The sequence below is a fragment of the Sardina pilchardus genome, chromosome 10, assembly GCF_963854185.1.
Source record: "Sardina pilchardus chromosome 10, fSarPil1.1, whole genome shotgun sequence".
NCBI lineage: Eukaryota > Metazoa > Chordata > Actinopteri > Clupeiformes > Clupeidae > Sardina > Sardina pilchardus.
In genome coordinates this window covers 6462661-6484381 of record NC_085003.1, presented here as the reverse complement: position 1 = coordinate 6484381, position 21721 = coordinate 6462661, and the positions used below count along the sequence as shown (strand labels likewise).

The following is a 21721-nucleotide window of genomic DNA, read 5'->3' as shown; positions in this document are numbered from 1 at the left end:
TTCTGTTTTCCAGAGTAGCTTGTAATATGTGGGGGTATTGTAATATGTGGAGGTATGCACTTTATCTGTGCATATGCTCAGACAAAAAGTCATCTTTTAAGGATTCAGATCTACAATTTTAGATCGATATTTACATATTTTCATTTGAATGTTGATTTCACTGATTCACTTTAGGTTTCTGCATGTTGGGTTTTCCTGGTGTGTATGTAAGTACTCTTTATGGGAACAAGTGTAATTTTATTTGGAAAGTGAGAAGCCTAGTGAGAAACATTCGAAAATTGAAAGAAATCTATGAGTAACAACCAGCACGAAAGTGCAATGGTGTCAGTGACCCTCAGTTGGGTTTCGTGTTGAAACTCAATACCCAACAGGGAGCATATGGTCTTCGGTATAACATGGACCACTACCTGTGTCTTTTGTATGTTTTTGGCATAAATATATTGGAAGGACCTTGGTTTTTCTGACTTCGATTTAAGTTATGTGTTGGGGAAAAATCCTTTGAGCATTATGTTACAATACAACTTGCTAGGAGATGAATGGACCAGTAGCTTGGCAACAACAGACTCAAAAGAGGGAAATTTGAGATTGTGCATTGTGTTGGTGTATGTTCCAGTGGGTATTCGGTGTCAGTGACCAATTAAAATGCATTACAGAAAAGGTATTTATTCTTGGTATGATTACCATTATTGAGCCTTATCTTATGTTTATGCGTAAAGTCATGTTTTATCCTGTCTTGATGAAGTTAACCCCTATAGCTAAGAAATTATGAAGAAAGTGGTTTGTATGTATTATGCCAAGATTGGAAGATAAAACTGTGTTCTTCAATAAATTATTTTCTTGTATAAACTTCTTGTGTCCCTTTTATATCTGTTTGCAACAAAAATATTTCATTTGAGAGACTTGCTATTAGATCTCAGCAGCTTAGAATATGTGGTATAGTTGGTGCTTCTTTACATACAGCTATTTTAACAGGGTCAACCTCGACCTGACTTGGATTAAAACATCCAAAATTCCATCTAAATCCAAAAGTATTATATAATGGCATTTACTCCAGTTTGGCTACAAATACACCACGTGTTTGATAGTGTTCGGCTTTTCCACCAAGTCAATTAATTTGTATTTGGCTTTTTAAACAATTAAGTAGGCAGTCATCTTTATATACAGTTTATTGTACACATACTTGTGTAGTGGCATGTTGTTGACATGTTGGGTATCTACAGAGGGTTGTACTCTATGTACACACATTTTCCATTGGAGTCAAATAAAAACAAAACAAAAGAATAGATACTTGGTCTCGAGGACATCACTGTCTGGACAAAAAGCGTTGGAACCTTGACTGTACTATTGGGGTGCAGTTCACAGCAGGGGCCTGGCTGATATTGTTTCATAAAGATAAAGCCATTTAGCAGGAGTGTCATTGGGACAGGCTTCTTCCTCAGTCCTTTGTAAAGTTATAGATAATCAAATTATTATTATTGGCTCATTAATAAAAATGGTCCACAGTAAACCCACTAGACCCAATGACTGTCAGGTTCCAGATGTGCTTTAAGCTCTGTGCCACAGCAGTTGACCAGCTAGTGAATAACAACAGTGGATGTTTAAGGCACTGAGTGGCTTCAGCTGAAGAGAAGGAGCGTGTTGGTTGGTCAAAGCTTTCTCTTGTGCGGCTCCCGTTCACTTCATTCCGTTACACTCAGGCGTGGTTGTATTTTTTTTACACAGTTCACATTAACCTACAATTTTGTTGAAAAGGAATACCATTATTACATTTCTCCCCTGGGGTCTATGTGTGTGGTCCCATTGGTCATGTTCAGTCGAACAGCTTTGTTGCTATTCCCTTGCCGTCATACTTGCTACCTTTACCGTCAAACTCAGAGGGCAGAATATCAGCGTCAAATTCCTTGTAATAGTTTTCTAGCTCATCTCCGTGGACAAAGACCTGCAGGAGACAAAGGGATAGCCATTAGGGAGGGTTCACATTTTGCACACGGGCCCATATGCTTTTTAGAAAATGAATAGCACAGCCCCTTCATAATCTGGGAGAATAGTCCATAATCTATTTTCATCACACCTAGATCCATCATTAAATTGTGCTGTCTTTCCAGCTAGCTGATTCTACATTATGTCCCCCCATTAAAGCTATTTCATTGCCAAGTGGTTTAGGTGCATGGTCAGTCAACCGTAACGGTTGGACACATATCAGCTGGTTCTGTAAGGCAGAGCAGTTAGTTAATCATTGCTGTGGTTGTGCAGATGGCCTGATGTGTATGCACGTGTTGCACTGTTGTTCTTATGGGACAGCCAGACTCACTCTCTCCAGCAGCTTGCCCTTCATCAGGGGCTTGACCACGTTGTATGTGGTGGTGAAGTACCACGGCTGGTGGATGAAGTGCACTGCCTTGAAACGGGCTGGGAAGGAGTCCTGCCAAACACAGTATTGGTAAGAATAGGAACAGTTTATGTAATAAAAACATAGAAAAATTGTGCATTACACAGATTAAGAGCACTTAAATAAGAAAATAACTGGAGTGAAACAAATGCATTCCACTCACATGTTAGTTATATACCGGTACTCATGTAATACAGTGTATTTACAATGTTTTTGTGACAGTAAATTTAGTATTGACAGTGTTACCTGTAACATGTCCACCATTTTCTTCAGCTCAGTAGGTTTGATGCCTGAGGCCTGCTGCATGGTGAAGCCCTTGAAGTTTTCAATGATGCAGAAACCATTGATCTGGGTCTCCTCGTTCTCCAGGAGTTTCTCCAAGATCACACAGTAGGCCCTCAGGATCTAGAGAACAAGCACACACACACACACACACACACATACACACACACGATAGAGGACACAAGCACACTGATTCACATTTCCAATTTTGTGGATGGATCTACGATTGATGACATTAGAGATACAGTATGTGTATGACAGGCACATACCTCATCGAAGGTGATCTCCTCATAGTCCCAGTTCTCGATGTTGAAGAGCAGCACAATGCGTCCGTACTTGTCCCTGTTGGACAGGATGCCGGGGTAGCCGGCCTCGATGGTGCTCCGCACAGCCTCGGGGGTCAGGTTCTCAAACAGCTCGGGGTAGTCACGCCTGAAGCGCACATAACCTGCCCACACACAAGCAAAGCCACATCACTATCTACAGTATTATAAAAAAAACACTATTATTACAATAACTAGATGTAGAACTGCGTTTATGTGTATTAGTCTATTGTACCTTAGGTTTTAATTCAGCTAAAATGGACTGAAAATGACTGTATATTTTCTAACTATGTGCATGTTGTCCAGGTTTACAATAGAGCAGTGATGATGTCTGTGTATTAAGGTTGACTATTACTTTCATTGGTATTTATGTGTATGTTGCCCAGGTCTACAGGAGGTTTGGGATGGTGTCTTACCCTTCATGAGTTCATAGGCTCTGTTCACGTCATATTTCCTAGCACGGATAAACCTGAGCAGCACACCATCAGGCTTGTCCCCGAAGGTGTCGACCACTCCCTTGCCCAGGTCCTCTCCCCCCTTATCTTTAATGATGCCCCTCAGCTCCTTCACAGCAGACACCCTCTTCTCATCCGTCTCATTTAGTTCATCTTTAGCCTACAAAGGACAACATTAGCGTGAACCTCTTCTAAATGTCACTGCATAAAATCGCAATCTGTCATAAGAAACAATAGTGTAGACTTGATCGCTACATAATGAACAAAAGAATCAAAGCACACCAATCACCGAAAAGATGAATTGAGAAAAATTCTGAGGATAATATCTCATGTTCAATGTAAGATGTAAAATCATTTATGATCATGAAAAACTTCAGCACAGTAAACATCACTAGTTATCAGTACACTGTGGTTTTGCATGGGGACAGATAACCGTCATCTCACACCTTCTGCAGGGTGTGGTCAGGCAGCTTGGCACAGGGCCCGAACACGGGTCCATGGTCCTTGACAGTCAGGTGCTCAAGTTTAGCACGGAGGGCCTGCTCCTCCTCGGACACCACACGATACGTTCCACTCTGGATGGGAGAAAACGTGTGTGTGTGAAGAGGGGGCTTGGGGGGCTTGGGGGGGCACACAATCACAACACGACGAAAGCCTCTCACGACTCAAGACCTGCTCAAGACCACTCGACTCACAACTTTAATCCTGGCCATGAGCCCAGCGCTGGGACCTTGAGGGGGAACTCAATAGCACCCAGTGTGAGGGTTTCATAATCTGTCTCACATGAATGCAGAAAAGCCTTGTAAACCTTTGTCTGAGATCAGAGATTAGTGGCTAATGCTAACAACAGTATCATTCTCTTAAGATCTGCTGTACTGTTCTGTACATATTTTCAGGTCCTTGGTCCACGTGAGGGAAAGGGGGGGAGTTGTAAGGTAAGGTTCAGATATTACATGGTGACCAAAAGGGAAATCACATGATTTACTATGTCATTACAAGGATCAGACATCACTCCTTCTCCACACAAGGTAAATCATAAATAAGTGTACTAACTGTACTTATGTACTGAATGCAAACATAAATGGATAAAACAAGTCAACAAGTAAAGGGAATTGACTTGACCTGAGTTGACCTGTCATTCAATCATTTCTAACCTCTCTCATAATACATTTTCAATCATGCACCACTACTGCATAATGGCATTTTACAGATTATATAGATATGGATTTACTCACAACAACAGCCATGTCTTCAGATCTTCCGAATACTGTTGACTTCACTGTGAATGGAGGAGGCAGAAATGCTTTGACCACATGAGAACAGTGTGGTGCCTGTTGCTCCCAACTTTCATTTGACTTATTCCCTTGAGTCTTTGAGCACTCCTTGTGGAGGAACAATTTCTCCCTTGAGATACTGTCCCATGCCTCTTCAACAAAAGTATACTGTAAAACTCTAAACTATACAACCTAAACACCTACAGGCCAGTGGGATTTAAAAGACTTATCCAGCCACAGATGATAAATTAAGATTTAACATTAAACGCCAACTGAGACATGTGACTGGATGTGGTTTGTTTCCTCTTCACAGCTTTCACAGCCTTAATCCCCATTCCATCATCCCACACTTACCACAGTGCCATAATAACATGATCCCTGATCTCATGATCTCTAACTTCACTTAACGTAGTACTTGCATAGCACCCTGTTTGAGCAGACAACTAATAATGCCAGAAAATGTTTTGATAACCAAACTTTTTTTTTTTAATCCCAAACTATCTAATTGAAGTCTACAGTGTAAATAGGCCTACCTCATTGTCAGAGATAGCACCCATACTTGAAACGCCAAATTAATTGCTATCCTCACAAATAGGAAAAAGCACTATATTTAAAACTCTCATATTGAAAACATATCTGCCCCTCCAAATAGCTGTACAAAATACTCCAAAGAGAAATAGGCCAACAACTCACCTGGGTTTAGACAGGGATGCTGCACTTGGTCCTCAGTTCCTGTGAACAGCGAAGCAGGCGATTGAATGATTTGTAGTGTAACCCCTGGCAGGATTAGTGACGTCATCTGAGATTATGCAGATCTGATTTTTCTGATAATCAGCAAACACACTGTGGGACATAGGGAAAGGCAAGACAACCCATCGGTGCGTGGCCAATCAGAGACAGGGTTGAAGGGAAAAGGTGTGGCAGAGAACTCCATTCAGGCAATAGTTGATTTTAGGGTGTGGGTAGGGGTGGTATCGAATATGTGTGTGTGTGTGTGTGTGTGTGTGTGTGTGCGTGTGTGTGTGTGTGTGTGTGTGTGTGTGTGTGTGTGTGTGTGTGCGTATGTGTGTGTGTGTGTGTGTGTGTGTGTGTGTGTGTGCGTGTGTGTGTGTGTGTGTGTGTGTGGTTTACCCTGAGCAACTTGACTGAATTCCAAAACTACTTAGAATAAGAAAAGTAGCTATTGTTGCCTCCCTGAACCACAACGTGATTTGTTAGTTTAGACAGCTATTCACCTTTCACATGTGAAATCACGCATTTAGATTGTAAAATGTACTCTGAGGCTGATAATACAGACATAAACTGTGTGGTGAATGCTGTATCAGTGGAAATTCTGGACTATGTCTGGAAACACACTGAAATATAGTACGGGTACAGCTAAATATAGTTAGTCAATAAACTGAAATAATGTAGGCTACACAAACATTACTATTTTAGTAACAGTATTTTAGAATGTTCAGATTCTAGATTCTAGTACAGTATGAATGATGGGAGGACTTGTAAGAACATGTTTTTCTGAGTTACAGGGCATGACGAAACATTTTATAACATGTATATAAATGCTCTTATGGGAAAATAGGTAATTATTTGATTCCTCTTCAATTTGAGTGTTAAATGTAAATACTATGACTGACACTATGAACAAAAGTGAGAAATGTGGTAGTGTTGAGTATGAATGCTCCTAGGACTAAGCAGTCCCGCTTGGTATGTTTACCTCTACCCCCTTTCTCACATAAGTTACAAGACTTCTGAAATACTGACATCACCCCCACACGTTTTTACTCAAACCATGGGTAGTGAGCCAGGGTTAATCTTTTAAATCAGACTTTAGCCTCTCAATGACGGGGTCTGTGCAACCAAAGCAGTGGGATTGGCAACACAATGCTCGGCTCTGTACTCTCACCACAGCTAAACCTCCCTGGTGGTCAAGACATCCACCACAACAGGTCAATAATCCAGCGCTAAAACGGTTAGCAACGCAGAGTCACTGCCCCGCTGTTGCAATGAGCCATGGGGTGAGGTGAGGTGCAGCACCTGTAGAGTGATGAGACATCTGCCCATGCATGTACCAAAGGTGCCATTTCATGTAAGGTGGTTGACTGTGCCTTGATGGCCAGGCTGCCAGAGTATGGTGTAGCATAACTGAGATATCCCTCCCCTGAGATATGTGTACTAGGCATCTGCGGGGTATTGACATGAAGTGAGGCTAAGTTCCCTGTGTGGGATGCATACTGGTCACTAAAATGTAAATACAGTACTGTGCAAAACTTTCAGGCACCTTACATGTTTTGTTTCAGCAATGCTATAAGGATTTATTTTCCACTTTCTTAATTAAAATTTGACCATAGAACACAGGAAATATGTAAATACAGTAAGCTGTTTAAAAGCTGCATAAAAAAATCAAGCTAAAATTAGATTAGGTGTTTTAGCAGTGTTATAATGACCAATCACCAAAGGTGGAAGCTCTCAATGGAGCTGTCATTCATACCCAAGGCACTAATAGGCATGCACGGCCTGCCAGAAGCTGTTGGTAGATACAGCTACGATGAGGTCTCAAGATCAGCTGCTGATTTGACTGTGATGCACCCTAAAACAGACGCCGTGTTGTCAGGAGTATTTTGGCAAGGCGCAAAGTAGAGGAGCCACCTGAAAAGTACTGTACATCTCTGGAGACTGTCTTCATTGTATTCCCAGATGGCCACACATTTTCCAATGTGAGTAATGAACTCCTCTGGCTGTAACTTTTCAATCTTCAATCTGCCATCTCTGCCCCACTTCTGATACCAATGTGTCAGAGCCAGAACCACCAGTACCAACCAGCTTCAGCTTCCCTCTTGCGAGATTGGTCATTTTAACACTGAAAAAACAACCAGTCGAATGGATGCAAAAGACTAGAACCTGAATCAGAAATGCAGTTTTTGGTTCTTTATATTCCCTGTCTTCTGGTTGAATTCTAATGAAGACAATGAGAAATAAACATATGGTCATCGGAACATTGCTAAAACCACAAGTCTAATGGGTGCCTACACTTTCGCACATTACTATATATTGGCCAATCATTGGTGACATGAATAGAATCAAGTCATGTAATTCTGGTATAAGTTTCAATGAGAGTACTGGGTCAAGCACAGTGTGGTCCAGGGGTGTTAATTGTGTTCGTAATCACGTTATTTCCCCATCTGACATCACATTAATCTATACAGGCAGGATTTAAGAGTAGGAGTAACAATCAGGGGTTGTGGTGCGGCTCTTGCACAATTGCATTTCTTCCTCACTGCGCACAGGGCACCTTTTTGTCTCAGCTAATGCTAGACTTGATCCAACAATTCAGGATATCGGTGGACTAATGAAGACTTTCTCCACAACATAAATACAAAGACCTCATATATGCATATAGCCGAATGAATTCCTTGACCCATAAGCCTCAGTTGAATCACCAGATATGGTCAAATGAACAATTAACTTGTGTAATAAATAATTAAATGATTTCTAATTACTTTCAATCACCGTAATCTCGAGTAACACCATATACTGCAAACAATTGTGCAGAGACAGCAGAATTTAGACAAAAGCATAGCATATTTGAACATCAGATTGTTATTTTTGGTCTGAGTCAGATGCGACGGTGGATTTATGTGTCCGGTTTCTTGATTTTTGTAGAGGGAAAAGTTTTTCCCTACCACATACTGGTAAATAGCTTTACTAACATAACGTTACGGGAAGGAGGGGTTTAAGAGAAATTAGTCTCCAGCAAGATGTAGAGGCATTCCAGGTATGTATTAATAGAGCTGTGTGACTGAATGGAAAGCCTTATAATAATAATCCATTTCCTGGTTGGACTATAGCAATGGTTTTCAAAGTGCAAAACCAACTACGAGTCATCAGGATGGTACATAGTAGGCTGTAAGTGCTTTCTGGTGAGTAGCCAATAGTCTCGACTGTAATGCAGTGGTGGGGAGGGCAATAGTAAGAGAGCAGACCACGATGAAAGGCCTGGGCACCACTTAACTATGGAGTATAAAGACATGACTGACATCAAATATTCTTTATGGTAACCATAAATATAACATTATTCTTCCAAATTATATTACACTTCAATACATGGAATACTGTTCACACAATGACTAATAGTTTAAATGCTTTTATTAATAAATAACTCCATAAGATTTAACCACAGCATATCATGATGTTCAATAGCACATGGACCAAATGTTTAAGTTAACATTAAGTATTTAACACCACTGTCATTACAAATGACATTTTAGCGTTGTCCTCCATCCCAAATGTAAGGCTGAACAACAATAATGTATTACCATGACAGTATGCACACAACTGCAAGTTTCTGTACAATCAAATGGGTGGCTTTTATGTTTTTTACAGGTCTAATTAAATATTAAACATCAGAGCCATTCATTCGGTTATGATGAACTTTCAAAACAGCCACAAAGGTGTGGTAATAAAATGGATTTCATTTTTCAAACTGTTGTCTGACTGAGTTTCATGTTCTTGGGCAGTTTTTACCAATAATTTCTTTAGTTCATAATTTGTTGTAATTTTGATAAGGACAGATTCCCACATATGAGTGGGCTCAGGGATACAGCTTAGAAACTGTATTGTGCAACTCAATGGAAGGTTACAAAAGTTCTCCAGATACAACCATTTCATAGGGTAACAGACCTCTATAAATGTGCCTACAAAAAGGACCCACAAGCTGCCACCATTGCCCATATAAGGAGATCCACGTACCATCTTTGCCCAAATAAGGAGAGCCGGATCCCCTCATAGGGGCAAAGATGGCAGCTTTGGGTCCTTTTTGTTGGCAAACTCCAGAGGTCTATAGCAGCGGAGCACACCACCTCTCCGTTCACCATGTTCTCCTCCCGTAATAGTGATATAGCACCTGTCGAGCTCTCAGCCAGCTCACTGGCTACAGTCCATATGCTCTGGCCAGTACTGGTCCAACATGTAGTGGCTGAGGGAGGGGTCCGGGCCAAGCTGAGGTGGTGCCCTCTCCTTCTCAGAATTATTCTGCTCCCACTGGTCCTCCACCAGCTTGTAGAGATCCAGGGCAGCCAGGGCGTCTTCCACGGAGCAGTGGCCAGCCTGCCCAACCTGCGGCACAGAGAGGTCACAGAAGTCAATCTTAAACAGAGTCTCACTGGCCTGAAGCAAATGCTTCTGAAATGTGTTGTGAAATTAAAGATACGCATCAGTCCAAGTATTCCTCCTTGTTAAATAACTGATTTGATTGAAACATCCAAGACAAACCTCGTAATACGTCACACTGCTGTAACAAATCCAATCATCAATGTATTCATGATTAAGGCTATATCATGGTCCAGATATTACCATATTACCACCAGTACATTTACTGATGAGCTAAAGACAGGGAATTGAAAGGGGCTTGATAGTCTAGTGGTTCAGTCAAGACCTCACCTGAATATTTCTATTGAGGAGTCTTCGTGTTAGAGTCTTCAGTGATGCGCCATTTTTAGAAGGTAAGCTGCACATCTGTCGAAGTGCTCGCGAGGACATAGTATCCCTTGTCATATGCCATGGGTGAGAGAACCCCAAAGCCTTAAAGTCATTGTGAAGTGCATGACCGATAACCACCTTATCCTTAATTAGAGTCACAATCTAAAAACAACAAGGTGCAAACAAAGAGCATGTTAATGTAGTGCAATGACAACATTTTCATATTTAAACTGAAGAATGGCCAACACTTTCTACACAAAACGCACAGCAGGAAACCTACCTCTGTCCTGGCCTTTTCGAAAGGGATGGCATGCTTGAGGTGCTGCTTTCTGATACCACTCCAGCGAGTGCGGTAGTTTGTGACAGGCCGGCGTGGTAGAATATACTGGTCATACAGTACATTACCATCATAGTTCAACACACTACAGCGTGCCAGCTCACTGCAATGTCCATCAGGGCCCGTACCCACCATCTCACAGTCTATGGCCACAATTTTGGCAGGGCAGCTGCCAATGCAGGGTGAGCATCGGCCACTGGAGGGTGGGCTGGCCTCGGACGCAAAACCACTGTCCAACTCCCAACGTTCACCGGGTGTAGGAACCCTCTTCTCCATAATGGGTTGCAAGTGATCAATAGAGGAATCCTGGACACCTGTGCTTTTACTGAATACAGAAGCCGGAGTGTCAACAACACAGTCACCTGTCCCATAATATGCACTGCCTCCTAGGTCATCTCCTTTAATCTCACACAATTTCCTTTTCTTTGCAGAGCTGGTCGCTTTAGGAGCGTCGGTACCATCGTCTGGCTTTTCTTTGGTCTTTCGTTTTGTAGGCTTCCTCTTAGACTTCTTGTATACTTTTGAAATACTGTATGTATGTGCCCGAGGCTGTCCATTCAGTGGGCCACAGGGGGAAATTCTTCCACATGTGATCTCTATGCCCGACATGTTCACTGTCTGAAATAGCTCATATCTGAAAGATGAATAGACACGGATATGGAGTTGGTGACAGACTTCAATTGCTAGCTTAACGTTAAAAAGCCTAATTAACTTTCGCTGAAAGTCTCTAACGCCAACGTTGATAGCATTATGTGATAGACTATCTTTTCACCAAGCTATTTAAAGGAACACACCAGTTAACGTGAACGTTGCCATTTGATCTTCATGTCCATACAGCAAAAACACCTTTACGTGGTTGCATATTCAATGTAGGCTAAGTGTAAGGTAAAACGTTATACTTAAAACGACATTGTTTTTACATGGAACTGCTTTGTTTAAGGGGAAGGCTTCACCACCAGTTTGAATTGTGCTAACTTCACCGGTGCTAACTAGCGCTGTTCATGATACAGTCACTTATCAGACAAACTACTGCATCTATTTGGATTACATATATTTTACCTCATACATTATGGTCTCATATTCACTCTGAAACTGACAAACAAGATAAATATTTGCATTCATAGGCTGTGCGAGGATAGCTAAATTCCTACCTTAGTGCACACGTGGACCCAGTCAAGACAGACGTATGGCAGAAATAGAACAAGTTGAGGCAAGTCCTTAAAGCTGGGTTGCCATTGGTCGATTCAAGTACATCGCTGCAATAAACAATAATAGTAGGCTCACCCTTTTTTACTCCGATTTGAGGAACGGCATCACGTGACCAAGCACAGCCCCCTCACGTTTCGTAGCGGCACAGTGGCCCCTACATGTAGTAGTAGGCTAAAGGATGAAATAGTGCTGCCACGTTGTGGTCACATCATTTAAAAATACTCTTTATTTTGTAGCAAGGTAGCTAATGAATTGGCTTAAGAACAGAGCCAATTCAATAGAACAATACACTTTTTCATTCATTCATTCATTCATTCATTCATTTAACCTGTATTTATTCTCGGAGCGTCATTGAAGGTAGCCATGATTTTCAATTAAGCCGAGATTAACAGAAACAATGAAGTAACAAGTGATATAGAAAAAGGAAAAAAGAGTAGGGCTATAAATAAAACAAAGTAAAATGAATAAATAATAAGATAACGTACATTACATTATAGAGGAGGAAGGGAAAATATAAAAACACATACAATATTATTAATAAAATAATCATAATCATAATAAAACAATAATAACAAAGACATTTAATTAAAGCAGGTACAAATTGACATAGGAATGTTTGTGATTACAGATCTAAATTGATTACAGGACAGTAGGCTATAGAGTTTTTCTACCTCAGAGTAGATACGAAGAACCTTGAGCATCAAACAGTCATTTGATTAATTCCAAATGGCCGTTTTTTTTGTTTTTGTTTTTTTTAATGAATCCAAATATAACCTGTTAAGGAATTTGCCTCTGTTGTTGGAGGTATACCACAAGGAGTGATAATGTTGTTGAAAAGTCAACAATTATTTGCTGCTCTGCCTGATGTTGCCGATTTAAACCCCTGTACTCCAGGTTTGCCTCAAACCCAGAGTCAGAAAAAATAACAGAGAAGTTAGAGCTTTGTTTCAAAAAGATTTTGTAACAATCCACTTTGTGGTTTCTTACTGGACACATTTTAGGGTTTAGATGGTGTTTTTTTCCAGTTAGCCTATTAGCCTGTTTGATGCTCATTGAGCTCAATGCAAATCAAACAGGCTAATAGCCTAACTGGAAAAAAACACCATACCAATCTATGGTGAAGGGTATGTGATGATGTGGGGCTATTTTAATTCCAAAGGCCAAGAAACTTAGTATCCTGGACACATGAAATAGCTGGCCTTTAAAAATAAAAACATATTATAAAAAATCCTCCTGTTCCAATGGGAATTTAACATAGGGGTGAAATACTTATGCCCCCTGTTTTTAAGGAAGAACATTCATTTATTTATTTATGATGCATTCTTCAATCACAAAGAAAATGTGTTTATAGACTAATACTTAGTCCCCCACTGTATGTGTATGTGTTTTGTCATTTTACTTGATTTTGATTAATGTCACTGTTACTCCTGGCAAATATTGTACAAATTGTTATATGACTGAGTTTTTTTGTACTCTTTGATAACATCAATGTAATAACATCCGCTTCGCATTACGCCCCTTAGCTGTTTGATTATACAGTATAACGCACAGCCTCTCGGGGCTTATTGCTTAAGTTTACCGATGAAACAGACCTCAGGTGAGCTCGCTAGGACATGCAATATGGCTGCTCTAGGGTTTAGGGGCCTAAACCACAGACAGTAATGGCCAAAGTGATCAGCTTTTAGTTTGGATTTGGACCATGCAACCAGCAGGTCTTGCTGGAATGATCTGTTTAACCTCACTAGAGTAGCCTATAGGAGCATAAACTTAGATATAATATCTCACCAATGCATTCAACTGTGTGCTTTGTAGGCCAACATTTTTATTTTATTATTTTATCTATCTATTTGGCCAACACTTCCACTATACAAAGTGACTTACACACAGTATACAAAAATATTACAAAGACCAGTCTCCCTGGAACAACTCAGAGTAAAGCGCCTTGCCCTTGGGGGATGGATGGATAGACCTTGCTTTGTGCACTGGTGCACAGTCATGTTGGAACAGCAAGTAGCTATCCAAACTGTTTCTACAAAGTTGCGAGCATGGAATTGTCAAAAAATCTATAGGTTAATGCTGTAGCATTCAGAAATCATTTCAATGTCTGGAACTAAGAGGCCGAGCCCAGCTCTGGGATGGCCCCTTCCTGTTCCAACATGACTGTGCACCAGCGCACAAAGCAGGTCCATAAAAACATGGATGACAAAGTTTTGTGTGGATGAACTGGACTGGCCTGCACAGAGTCTGGACCTCAACTCAACAGAACACCTTTGGGATGAACTAGAGCAGAAACTGAGAGACAGTCTCCTTGTCCAACATCAGTGTGTGACCTCACAAATATGCTTCTGAAAGAATGGTTGAAAATTCCCATAAACACACACTTAAACCTTATGGAAAGCCTCCCCAGAAGAGTTGAAGCTGTTATAGCGACAAAGAGTAGACTGGCGTCATATTAAACCCTATGGATTAAGAATAGGATGTCACTGAAGTTCATGTGCGAGTAAGGCAGGTGACCCAATACTTTTGGCAATATAGTGTAGAATACAAAGAGGGCATTGCAGCCGTCCAGTCACAGCATAGTAAAATGGATGTCAGTGAATAATGACCTAAAATAGAACCTTGAAGAATTCAACAATTCATAGACACAATGGATTCTGGAAGAAAATAAAGAACTACTGGATAGATAGGATGAAAACCACTGCATGACTTTACCTGAATTGCAAACCCATTGTTTTTACAGATTAGTATGTTGTGGCCAATGTCAAAAGGTGCTGTCAGGCATTCTCCAGTGTCAGAGGAAAGAGGTCATTCATGTTCACGGGAAACATTTGATGTAATTCCGGGATGCATTGTTAAAAGCTGTTAAAAGTAAATAAAATACTCTTGAGGATTCCAGTTACAATAAATAATTGCTGAGATAATCTATGCTCACATTTGTCTTGTACAATTTACCCTGCAGCTTAACTTTGCTAAAAATATGAACTCAATTCTTTATCCATTGGATTTGGACTAATCAGACTGGAAAAACTGGGCCTTGTACATATGGACACTTACTGTATAAAGTCTTCCAACTGTATATCCTCAATCATATTACCATTAACTTGATCTTAAAATCTCATTCTTATTCATCATGACCTCAGCATGACACGACTAAACTTGAGACAGTGTGAAGCACACGTTTTTGCATCTAGTTAGCGTGATCTGTATACAGGTAGGCTAACAACAGACTCTGGATTTTCTTGGTTTTATTGTCATTTGTTCATTTGTGTTCAATAGGTTTAATGAGTTCTCTTTTAAGACTAACAAATGAATTCTCTTAAGACCATTTCCATCTTAACCTGGGTAGGAATGACAACAGAAAAAGTTCAATGGATTACGTGAAATTGACAGGAGGCACGGAAATTAAGTTTTTTTTTGGAATGTCCCTGAATCTTTCGTCATGGTTAATTTCAACAGCATTCATGTTCATATCGGTCTTGACCATGTAGAAAACACATCAATCCATGGAGACAGAAAAACTACCAGTCGCTAATGTTAAAAGCTTGAGCTTCGAGATAATTGCAAGTATGATACTTGACCTTATCTTGAGGTAGCAGACATGATCTACACATTTCTTCATCCTTAACCTTAACCATCTACAAAACAAATCCACAGAGGACAAATTACTAGATATTGCTAGATATCAAAGCTTGTAATAAGAGGTGCTGTCAAATATCCTTTCTGTCTGAGGACCATGACATTCTTGCATTCCTTTACAATACTGAATTAAAACATAAAACCTGACCTTACTGTAACCAATTTCTTTTCAGAGAACATGGTGATACAGCAACTGGTTTAGTGGGCCTTTTATTTCACGATCCTTCCAAATGTACAAAATGAGACAAGATACAAAATAAAAAAAATAAAAACAGAAACAAGGAATAGGAACACCCCCCTTTTTTTCAGAAAACAAAACAATGTGTGACTGGAAACTGGTCTCATCACCAAAGTGCATTTCTCCATGGTTCAGAGCAAGGGAAAAAAAATAATCTCGATTTCAAAAGCAGTCCAGCTTTTGAAGACTTTTTTTTTTTTAAATCACGCATAGCCTGGCCATCACCACAGTCCACAGTGTTCCCAGCAGGCCAAAGAGAGGGCTGCCATCATGACTTGGGTCAGAGCATTCTGTAGTTCTCTAGAAGATTGGAATATAATTTAGTTCTCCTTTCATCACTCTCCCTTGAGTGCAGGTGGGCTGACAAGATGTTTAGAGCTCCCCCCCAGCGCCCGACTTCTTCTTTTTGGACTTCTTCTCGTCTTCCTGAACCACCACAGGATTGGTGGCCTCCCTCTTCAGGTAGGAGATGAAATCACTGACCTCACGACCTCCCTGCAACAGCAAAAGTTTATTAAAAAAAAAAAAGCATATGAAATATACATGTGCATTTATAAAACAAAAACAACATTTAGAGTGGTGAACTGAAAACAAACCTCATATTTCTTTGGGCTGTCTTTCTGCCCAGCTGGAGAGAAAAAGATTGTGGGGAATCTGAAAGACAAGACATGAGCAGAGGTCAGTTCAGTCTTGTTTGAATAACACGTCCAAGACTAGTATGGAGAATTTCTTTTTTTCTTACCCCCGAACTTCATATTGCGAGGGCACATCATTTGCTGTTGCATCCATTTTGGCAATGACGATGTTGGGATCATTGGAAAGCTAAAAGAGAAAGGGGGGAAATATAAATTACATGCTCAATAGTAAGAACATACAGAAAAGTATACCAAATCCTGACAGCCCTGTACATCCAAAACACATCACATGCTCAATACATGAATCAGACAGAACTACTCAATATTTTTTAGATGAGGTAGGTGTCAGAACGTAGCACTGCTGTAATGTCGGATCACCACTTCAGCATCTCGGTTTCAGGTTCAGAAATTGAACGAGAAAGATTGAAATTCCACTGCTGCCCGTCTGGCACTAGTATAGCTTACTTAGAAAGCTATTGGAAAGTGGCTTATTGATCTCTGAAGTAGGACACGAGAAATTCACCTTTAAATAATTAACATCCTTCAGCTGCAAAAAAACAATTGCAGTGTGATCGTGACACTGTTGGTAATAGTAGTCCCTTTACACCAAATGACCAAATGACATGACCTGTTGATCTCCCTTTCAGCACCAATATTAAGAGCTACGCCCTGGGACATATTGCATTGCGTGTGCATGATGAGTGATCTGTTGATTTTCATTTTGGTGCCCATATTAACAGGTTACAACACATTGCCTGTGTGAGACTCAGGCATCTAAGGCACACCTTTCGCTTTTGATGAAAACCAAGCTGTGTCTTTCACACTTGAGGCACGTGGAGTCAAGCAGAAGTTAGATAGATTTAGTGCCATCAGTAGTGTCCCTTTAACTCTAAATGCTATTTTATCTTTTGCAAATTCCAAACTGAACTGAAATATTTGCTGAATGACTAGTCATTTAAATGTGACAATATTGTAACGTCATAATGCTTCTGATGTGCAACTTTAATTCTATAATACCTACCTTTTCTCCCAGTTCATTGTACTTGGGCTCAAGACTCTTGCAGTGACCACACCATGGAGCATAGAACTCAATCAGGACATCCTTGCTGTCGTCATTCACAATGGAGTCAAAGTTCTCAGCCACAAGCACCTGTAGGGTGAGGCAGGCAAAATATTACTACACCACACACACACACACACACACACACACACTCACAATGTTCACCATGTCCCCCAAAAATGTTGTCACTACAACGTTTACATTCAAGTCTCATTGAGGATAAAACTGTAGTGGGACAATCACTTGTTCTATGGCTTGACATCAAAGCAGTTTGTTTATTGAAAAGATGTCATATTATCATAAAAGAATTAGGAGCAGTGGAAAGTTACGAGCCAAACAAAACCTGCATGGTCAACTATGACACAGTATCCAGATGAAACAATATCAAAACTGTTCAATGTGCATCACTTAGCACATGCCTCAGCTCTGAGGAATGATTCAGCTGAAAAATGATCAAATTTTTGTGTCATCCGTACCTTGACTGGTCCATCATTGTTTTCGGGAATGGGTTCAGACTTCAGGTAGCGCTTAAGCTTGCCATCAAAGTAACCCTGCAGGAAACGCTCCAAAGCCTTGCCATCGCGGCTGCACAAGAGAAGGTAATGTTAGAAACTCTAACAATAGCTATTTAATTCCACGAAACACACAGGGCATCTAATAGTATGTATCGTTAGTTAGTACTGACAGATCATATGTACTGACTGGAACCACACACACACACACACAGTCATAAAAGGTCACTTACGAGAACTCCTCCTGCATCACATATTTGTCGCCTTTTGCTGTGCGGATGCCCACAACAGGGATTTCTCCAGTGCTGGCATCCAGACCCATCTCTGAAAGGTCGTGGCTGAAGCCGTTCTTGTTGGCCACAGCAAAGTTCAACTTTTTGCCCTGATCCAGGAATCCCTTGGCGACCTTCATCACTCTGCGGAACAAAATATTGTATTGATATTTATTTCTGTTTTAGTTTTCCTCCAGTATCCAGGGAAACACTGCATGACATACAAAGGCACGGAGGCAGTGAAAAAAACCCAAAACAAAACATTAAGCATGTTAGTCATCCCCTTTGTATTCGCTCATATGCAACATATGAACCAGTATACTTCTCCCTGGTGGGCAGGATAGAGTGGCACTACTTCTAAATGGGAATTTTTCTTCTGTACAGGAATGACCCTTCGAGAGAACCCTTAGACTAAGCCCCTTTCTAGTCATACACTATATAACACAGCCCTCCCATATACACGCATGTTTGTGTATGCATACATGCATGTACATTTATATACTACACTACACTATACTGCGTACATTTGTCTTTTTACAGTGTTTCAATATCCAATAGCCAAGCACAATAAGCACATTTAGGGTACACTAGGATGAAACTGAGACCGATTGGCCTAGATGATGCAGGCAACTACTGGTAGGAAAGACAGAGACAGGGCTAGAAATATTGATCACTAAAGGTTACGAGGGAAGCAGGGTGATAGTTACCTGTTCCTCCAGTAGTTTGAGCCCTTGGGGTTCTTTTCATAGTCAACTTCGTAGTAGGCCACCAGCAGGTCCTTGCCGCGAAGCAAGTCCTTGTTGTCATCAGTCATGTGTGGGCACATTCCAAAACTAGAGGCGCAGAGAGTAAAAAGAATATAAATGTTAATCAAATGCAAGGAAAATGATCAGTTATGAGCCCACATACTGTACATCAGTAAACATACTGAACACCTCAATACAACACGCATGGTAGTCATAAAAAATGTATGTCCATCACAAAGAAACTTCGTTCTATATCAGAGAACTGCATACACTAAGTGTTTAGTAAAGTAGGGTTTCTTTGGCAGTTTGTGAATGCATGCAGAGATGCACAACAATCTGCTTAATAACAATGATCAACCAACCAAGATAACAACTCTAAAGTAAACATGCTGCACATTTACAGAGTAAATATCAAGATTGGGGGCAAAATACAGTCTTCACAGGAAATGAGTCATGTTTAAACTTACATGCTGTCCTGAATGAATCGCTTGATCTTGGCATTGGTGAATTTCTCCTCACTGAAGACAACGCTGCTGTCCTCAAACTTATTGGCCAGATGTGGGGGCCGGAAGAGAATGACACCCCTACAAAAACAACATCGTAACAAAATCAGTCTAATGCTAAAATCACAACCCAAGAAGAGAAAGTGAAAACATTTCAGAGAAGAGAAAGTGAAAGCTTTGGGAATGACTCATCCATTGGAACGGCTATTTACTCTGCGTCAACGCCGTGTTTCTTCAGCAGGTCTCCATTGTTGGTGTGGGCAAAGCGGTAGGACTCTCTAAGGGCACTAGCGGTCTTGAGGAACTCCGCCTGAGCTGAACTGTCACCATCAGCAAAGAAACCTGAGCACAAGATGGATATCTTAATACAAGCTCATTCATACACAATCTCCACAACTGTGGATGGTAAAGGTGTCATATTTCATTTCCCTCCAGAAAGAACAAAACCATGACAAATAAAAACTTGGGCTTTTCCTGAAAGGGGATCTGTACTTGTCCTTTTGTCGGCCAAATCTCACCTACAACACTTGCATCACGATCTGCTGTAAACTTGTCAAATTCTGCCTGGGTCTGGACCACCACTGATGAGGGGCCTGCCTGCTTCTTTAAGTGACTGACAATCCCATCTGAAACCAAGAGCAGAAGGAACACATCAGATGTAGATCATTCAGCTGGACACCGAGAAGTCCAGAAGGGGACAGCAATCAACCACACTTAACATACCTGCAGTCCGAGGTCCATCATAGCCCCCTGATTCCTCTCCATCTCTGAAGATCTTGAGGGTTGGGTAGCCACTCACTCCATACTTACTACACACATTCGAGCTGGATGTGCAGTCAACCTATACAGAAGAAAGACGGTTTTTTTAGGCAATGTCCTGAGTGTGTTAATGACATTACAGTTTCCAAATGTATACATATAAGGAAAAATATGAAAGATGGGGTACCTTTGCTAGAGCGACAATTCCTTTCAAACGGGTAGCAGCAGCTTCATACTCAGGAGCAAGACGTTTACAGTGTCCACACCTGTAAAAGGATAAAATATGAGGATCAGAATCTGCTAGACCTACATGAATGTAATGAATGTTGCATAGTGAGGCCAAGTGAAAAGTTCAAACTTAAGGTTTCACAACATTGAGGAGTGGACTTGTTAGAGTGAGTTAAACTAGAGCAACGTCATAGCTAACGTAAGCCAACCAGAGTCGGACACCGAAACTCAACTGACGAATCAGAGCATTACAGCGATTGGCGGCCGTGCCCACAACTTCGCTACTTCCTTAGCAAACTGATTTGTTCAACTGTGGCTATAGCTAACTACTACAAAGTTAGCCATTTCAATGAATTATATTTCTCCAAGTAGTCCACCGTTTTCTCGAAAGATCAATCACCCGAACAACCGAAAACTGCCTTATAAAGACCTCCATTATTAGAGATAGGCTACACCACACACAGGAGTTGGCAAGAAGTTAGCAATGAACAAACGGTGCAAACTAACGTTGGTGATGGCTTGCTAAGTACATTAATGCCAGCAATGACAAACTCGCAGAGAAAAAAAGATCGCTCATTGAACTAGAAAATACAACTCTTATGTAACCACAAACTAAGTAACGTTAGACTGTATGCAAACCCAGGTCTCTCATATCACCTCACCAAAGATGCCACTGCCAACAGTATGCATTAGCAGCTAGCTATGAATCGGGTGAATGCTCTGCGCAATATTAGCACTCGCCAGCTAATAGTTACCTTCAACTTTTCGACGAGATGACTAATCAATAAGAGAAAACTACTCGACTGGCGTAGCATGAACCATTTAACCGGCTAAGTTATCTAACAAGTAAAAGTTACAAATTCACGTGGAAACGTTGACTAGCACGCTAACAATTTCAGCAAGCTAACGTTAAGTTACCAGGACTTTTGCCTGATCTGCGCCCATTTCCAATACACAAGAAACCGTATGACTAAGTAGCGTTGCGTTGCGTATCAAATGATGCATAACATAAAGTATATCGTAAGATTTGTACAAATGATCACTGACAAACTTACCATGGTGCAAAGAATTCCACGAGGATCATTTCATGGTCTCCAATTCTGCTGTCAAAGTCGTCATCTGTGAACTCAAGCACATCACTTGCCTGAGCAGCAACGGCGAGGAAAGCGACAAATAATAACTTAAGCATTGTTTGATACCCAAGTGTCTCCAGTGTATACAACTGGGATTCACCTTTATGAGAAACAGACTTAGGACCGCAGTAACAGGCAGTCACGATACCCTGGCCCAGCGATGCAGGCAGTAAAGAAAAAGAAACTAGCGGCACGGATGTGCAAACCGGAGCTCCTCAAAGTAACTAAAGTGTGGCATCTCACCATTGGATTTTC

General features: G+C 40.8%; 3 protein-coding genes across 4 annotated transcripts; all 3 read right to left on the bottom strand.

Moving 5' to 3' along the window:
* Window positions 1-1197: 1197 nt before the first annotated feature.
* rlbp1b (retinaldehyde binding protein 1b) lies at window positions 1198-4851 on the bottom strand. The gene is made up of 7 exons (XM_062547767.1): window positions 4685-4851; window positions 3896-4024; window positions 3411-3609; window positions 2941-3119; window positions 2636-2794; window positions 2312-2422; window positions 1198-1939 (listed from the first exon to the last, which is right to left on the bottom strand). Exons 1-7 carry the CDS (start codon window positions 4694-4696, stop codon window positions 1811-1813), a joined length of 918 nt encoding a protein of 305 aa, XP_062403751.1. The 5' UTR covers window positions 4697-4851; the 3' UTR covers window positions 1198-1810.
* A 3997-nt stretch (window positions 4852-8848) lies between these two features.
* On the bottom strand, window positions 8849-11778 carry isg20 (interferon stimulated exonuclease gene). 2 transcript variants are annotated; one of them, XM_062547766.1, is made up of 4 exons: window positions 11687-11778; window positions 10479-11169; window positions 10160-10360; window positions 8849-9835 (listed from the first exon to the last, which is right to left on the bottom strand). In XM_062547766.1, exons 2-4 carry the CDS (start codon window positions 11142-11144, stop codon window positions 9644-9646), a joined length of 1059 nt encoding a protein of 352 aa, XP_062403750.1. In that variant the 5' UTR covers window positions 11145-11169; window positions 11687-11778; the 3' UTR covers window positions 8849-9643. The 2 variants fall into 2 exon arrangements, with proteins under 2 accessions (XP_062403750.1, XP_062403749.1); XM_062547765.1 differs by lacking the exon at window positions 11687-11778 and adding an exon at window positions 11330-11671.
* A 3196-nt stretch (window positions 11779-14974) lies between these two features.
* On the bottom strand, window positions 14975-21680 carry pdia3 (protein disulfide isomerase family A, member 3). Its single transcript, XM_062546877.1, has 13 exons — window positions 21389-21680; window positions 20293-20371; window positions 20070-20187; window positions 19865-19972; window positions 19559-19688; window positions 19311-19427; window positions 18805-18930; window positions 18059-18241; window positions 17790-17898; window positions 17275-17403; window positions 16361-16440; window positions 16215-16272; window positions 14975-16113 (listed from the first exon to the last, which is right to left on the bottom strand). Exons 1-13 carry the CDS (start codon window positions 21520-21522, stop codon window positions 15991-15993), a joined length of 1494 nt encoding a protein of 497 aa, XP_062402861.1. The 5' UTR covers window positions 21523-21680; the 3' UTR covers window positions 14975-15990.
* Window positions 21681-21721: the final 41 nt, after the last annotated feature.

Coding starts and splice junctions, on each gene's coding strand:
- isg20 (XM_062547766.1), bottom strand. CDS start 11,144: ATGTCGGGCATAGAGATCACATGTGGAAGAATTTCCCCCTGTGGCCCA. Junction 10,361..10,478: donor TCGAAAAGGCCAGGACAGAG/GTAGGTTTCCTG, acceptor TGTTGTTTTTAG/ATTGTGACTCTAATTAAGGA. Junction 9,836..10,159: donor TCCTCAATAGAAATATTCAG/GTGAGGTCTTGA, acceptor TCTGTGCCGCAG/GTTGGGCAGGCTGGCCACTG.
- rlbp1b (XM_062547767.1), bottom strand. Junction 3,610..3,895: donor CTGACCACACCCTGCAGAAG/GTGTGAGATGAC, acceptor TGTCCTTTGTAG/GCTAAAGATGAACTAAATGA. Junction 2,795..2,940: donor AGGAGATCACCTTCGATGAG/GTATGTGCCTGT, acceptor CTTGTTCTCTAG/ATCCTGAGGGCCTACTGTGT.
- pdia3 (XM_062546877.1), bottom strand. CDS start 21,522: ATGCTTAAGTTATTATTTGTCGCTTTCCTCGCCGTTGCTGCTCAGGCA. Junction 20,188..20,292: donor GAATTGTCGCTCTAGCAAAG/GTACCCCATCTT, acceptor TCTTCTGTATAG/GTTGACTGCACATCCAGCTC. Junction 19,973..20,069: donor TGATGGACCTCGGACTGCAG/GTATGTTAAGTG, acceptor TCTTGGTTTCAG/ATGGGATTGTCAGTCACTTA.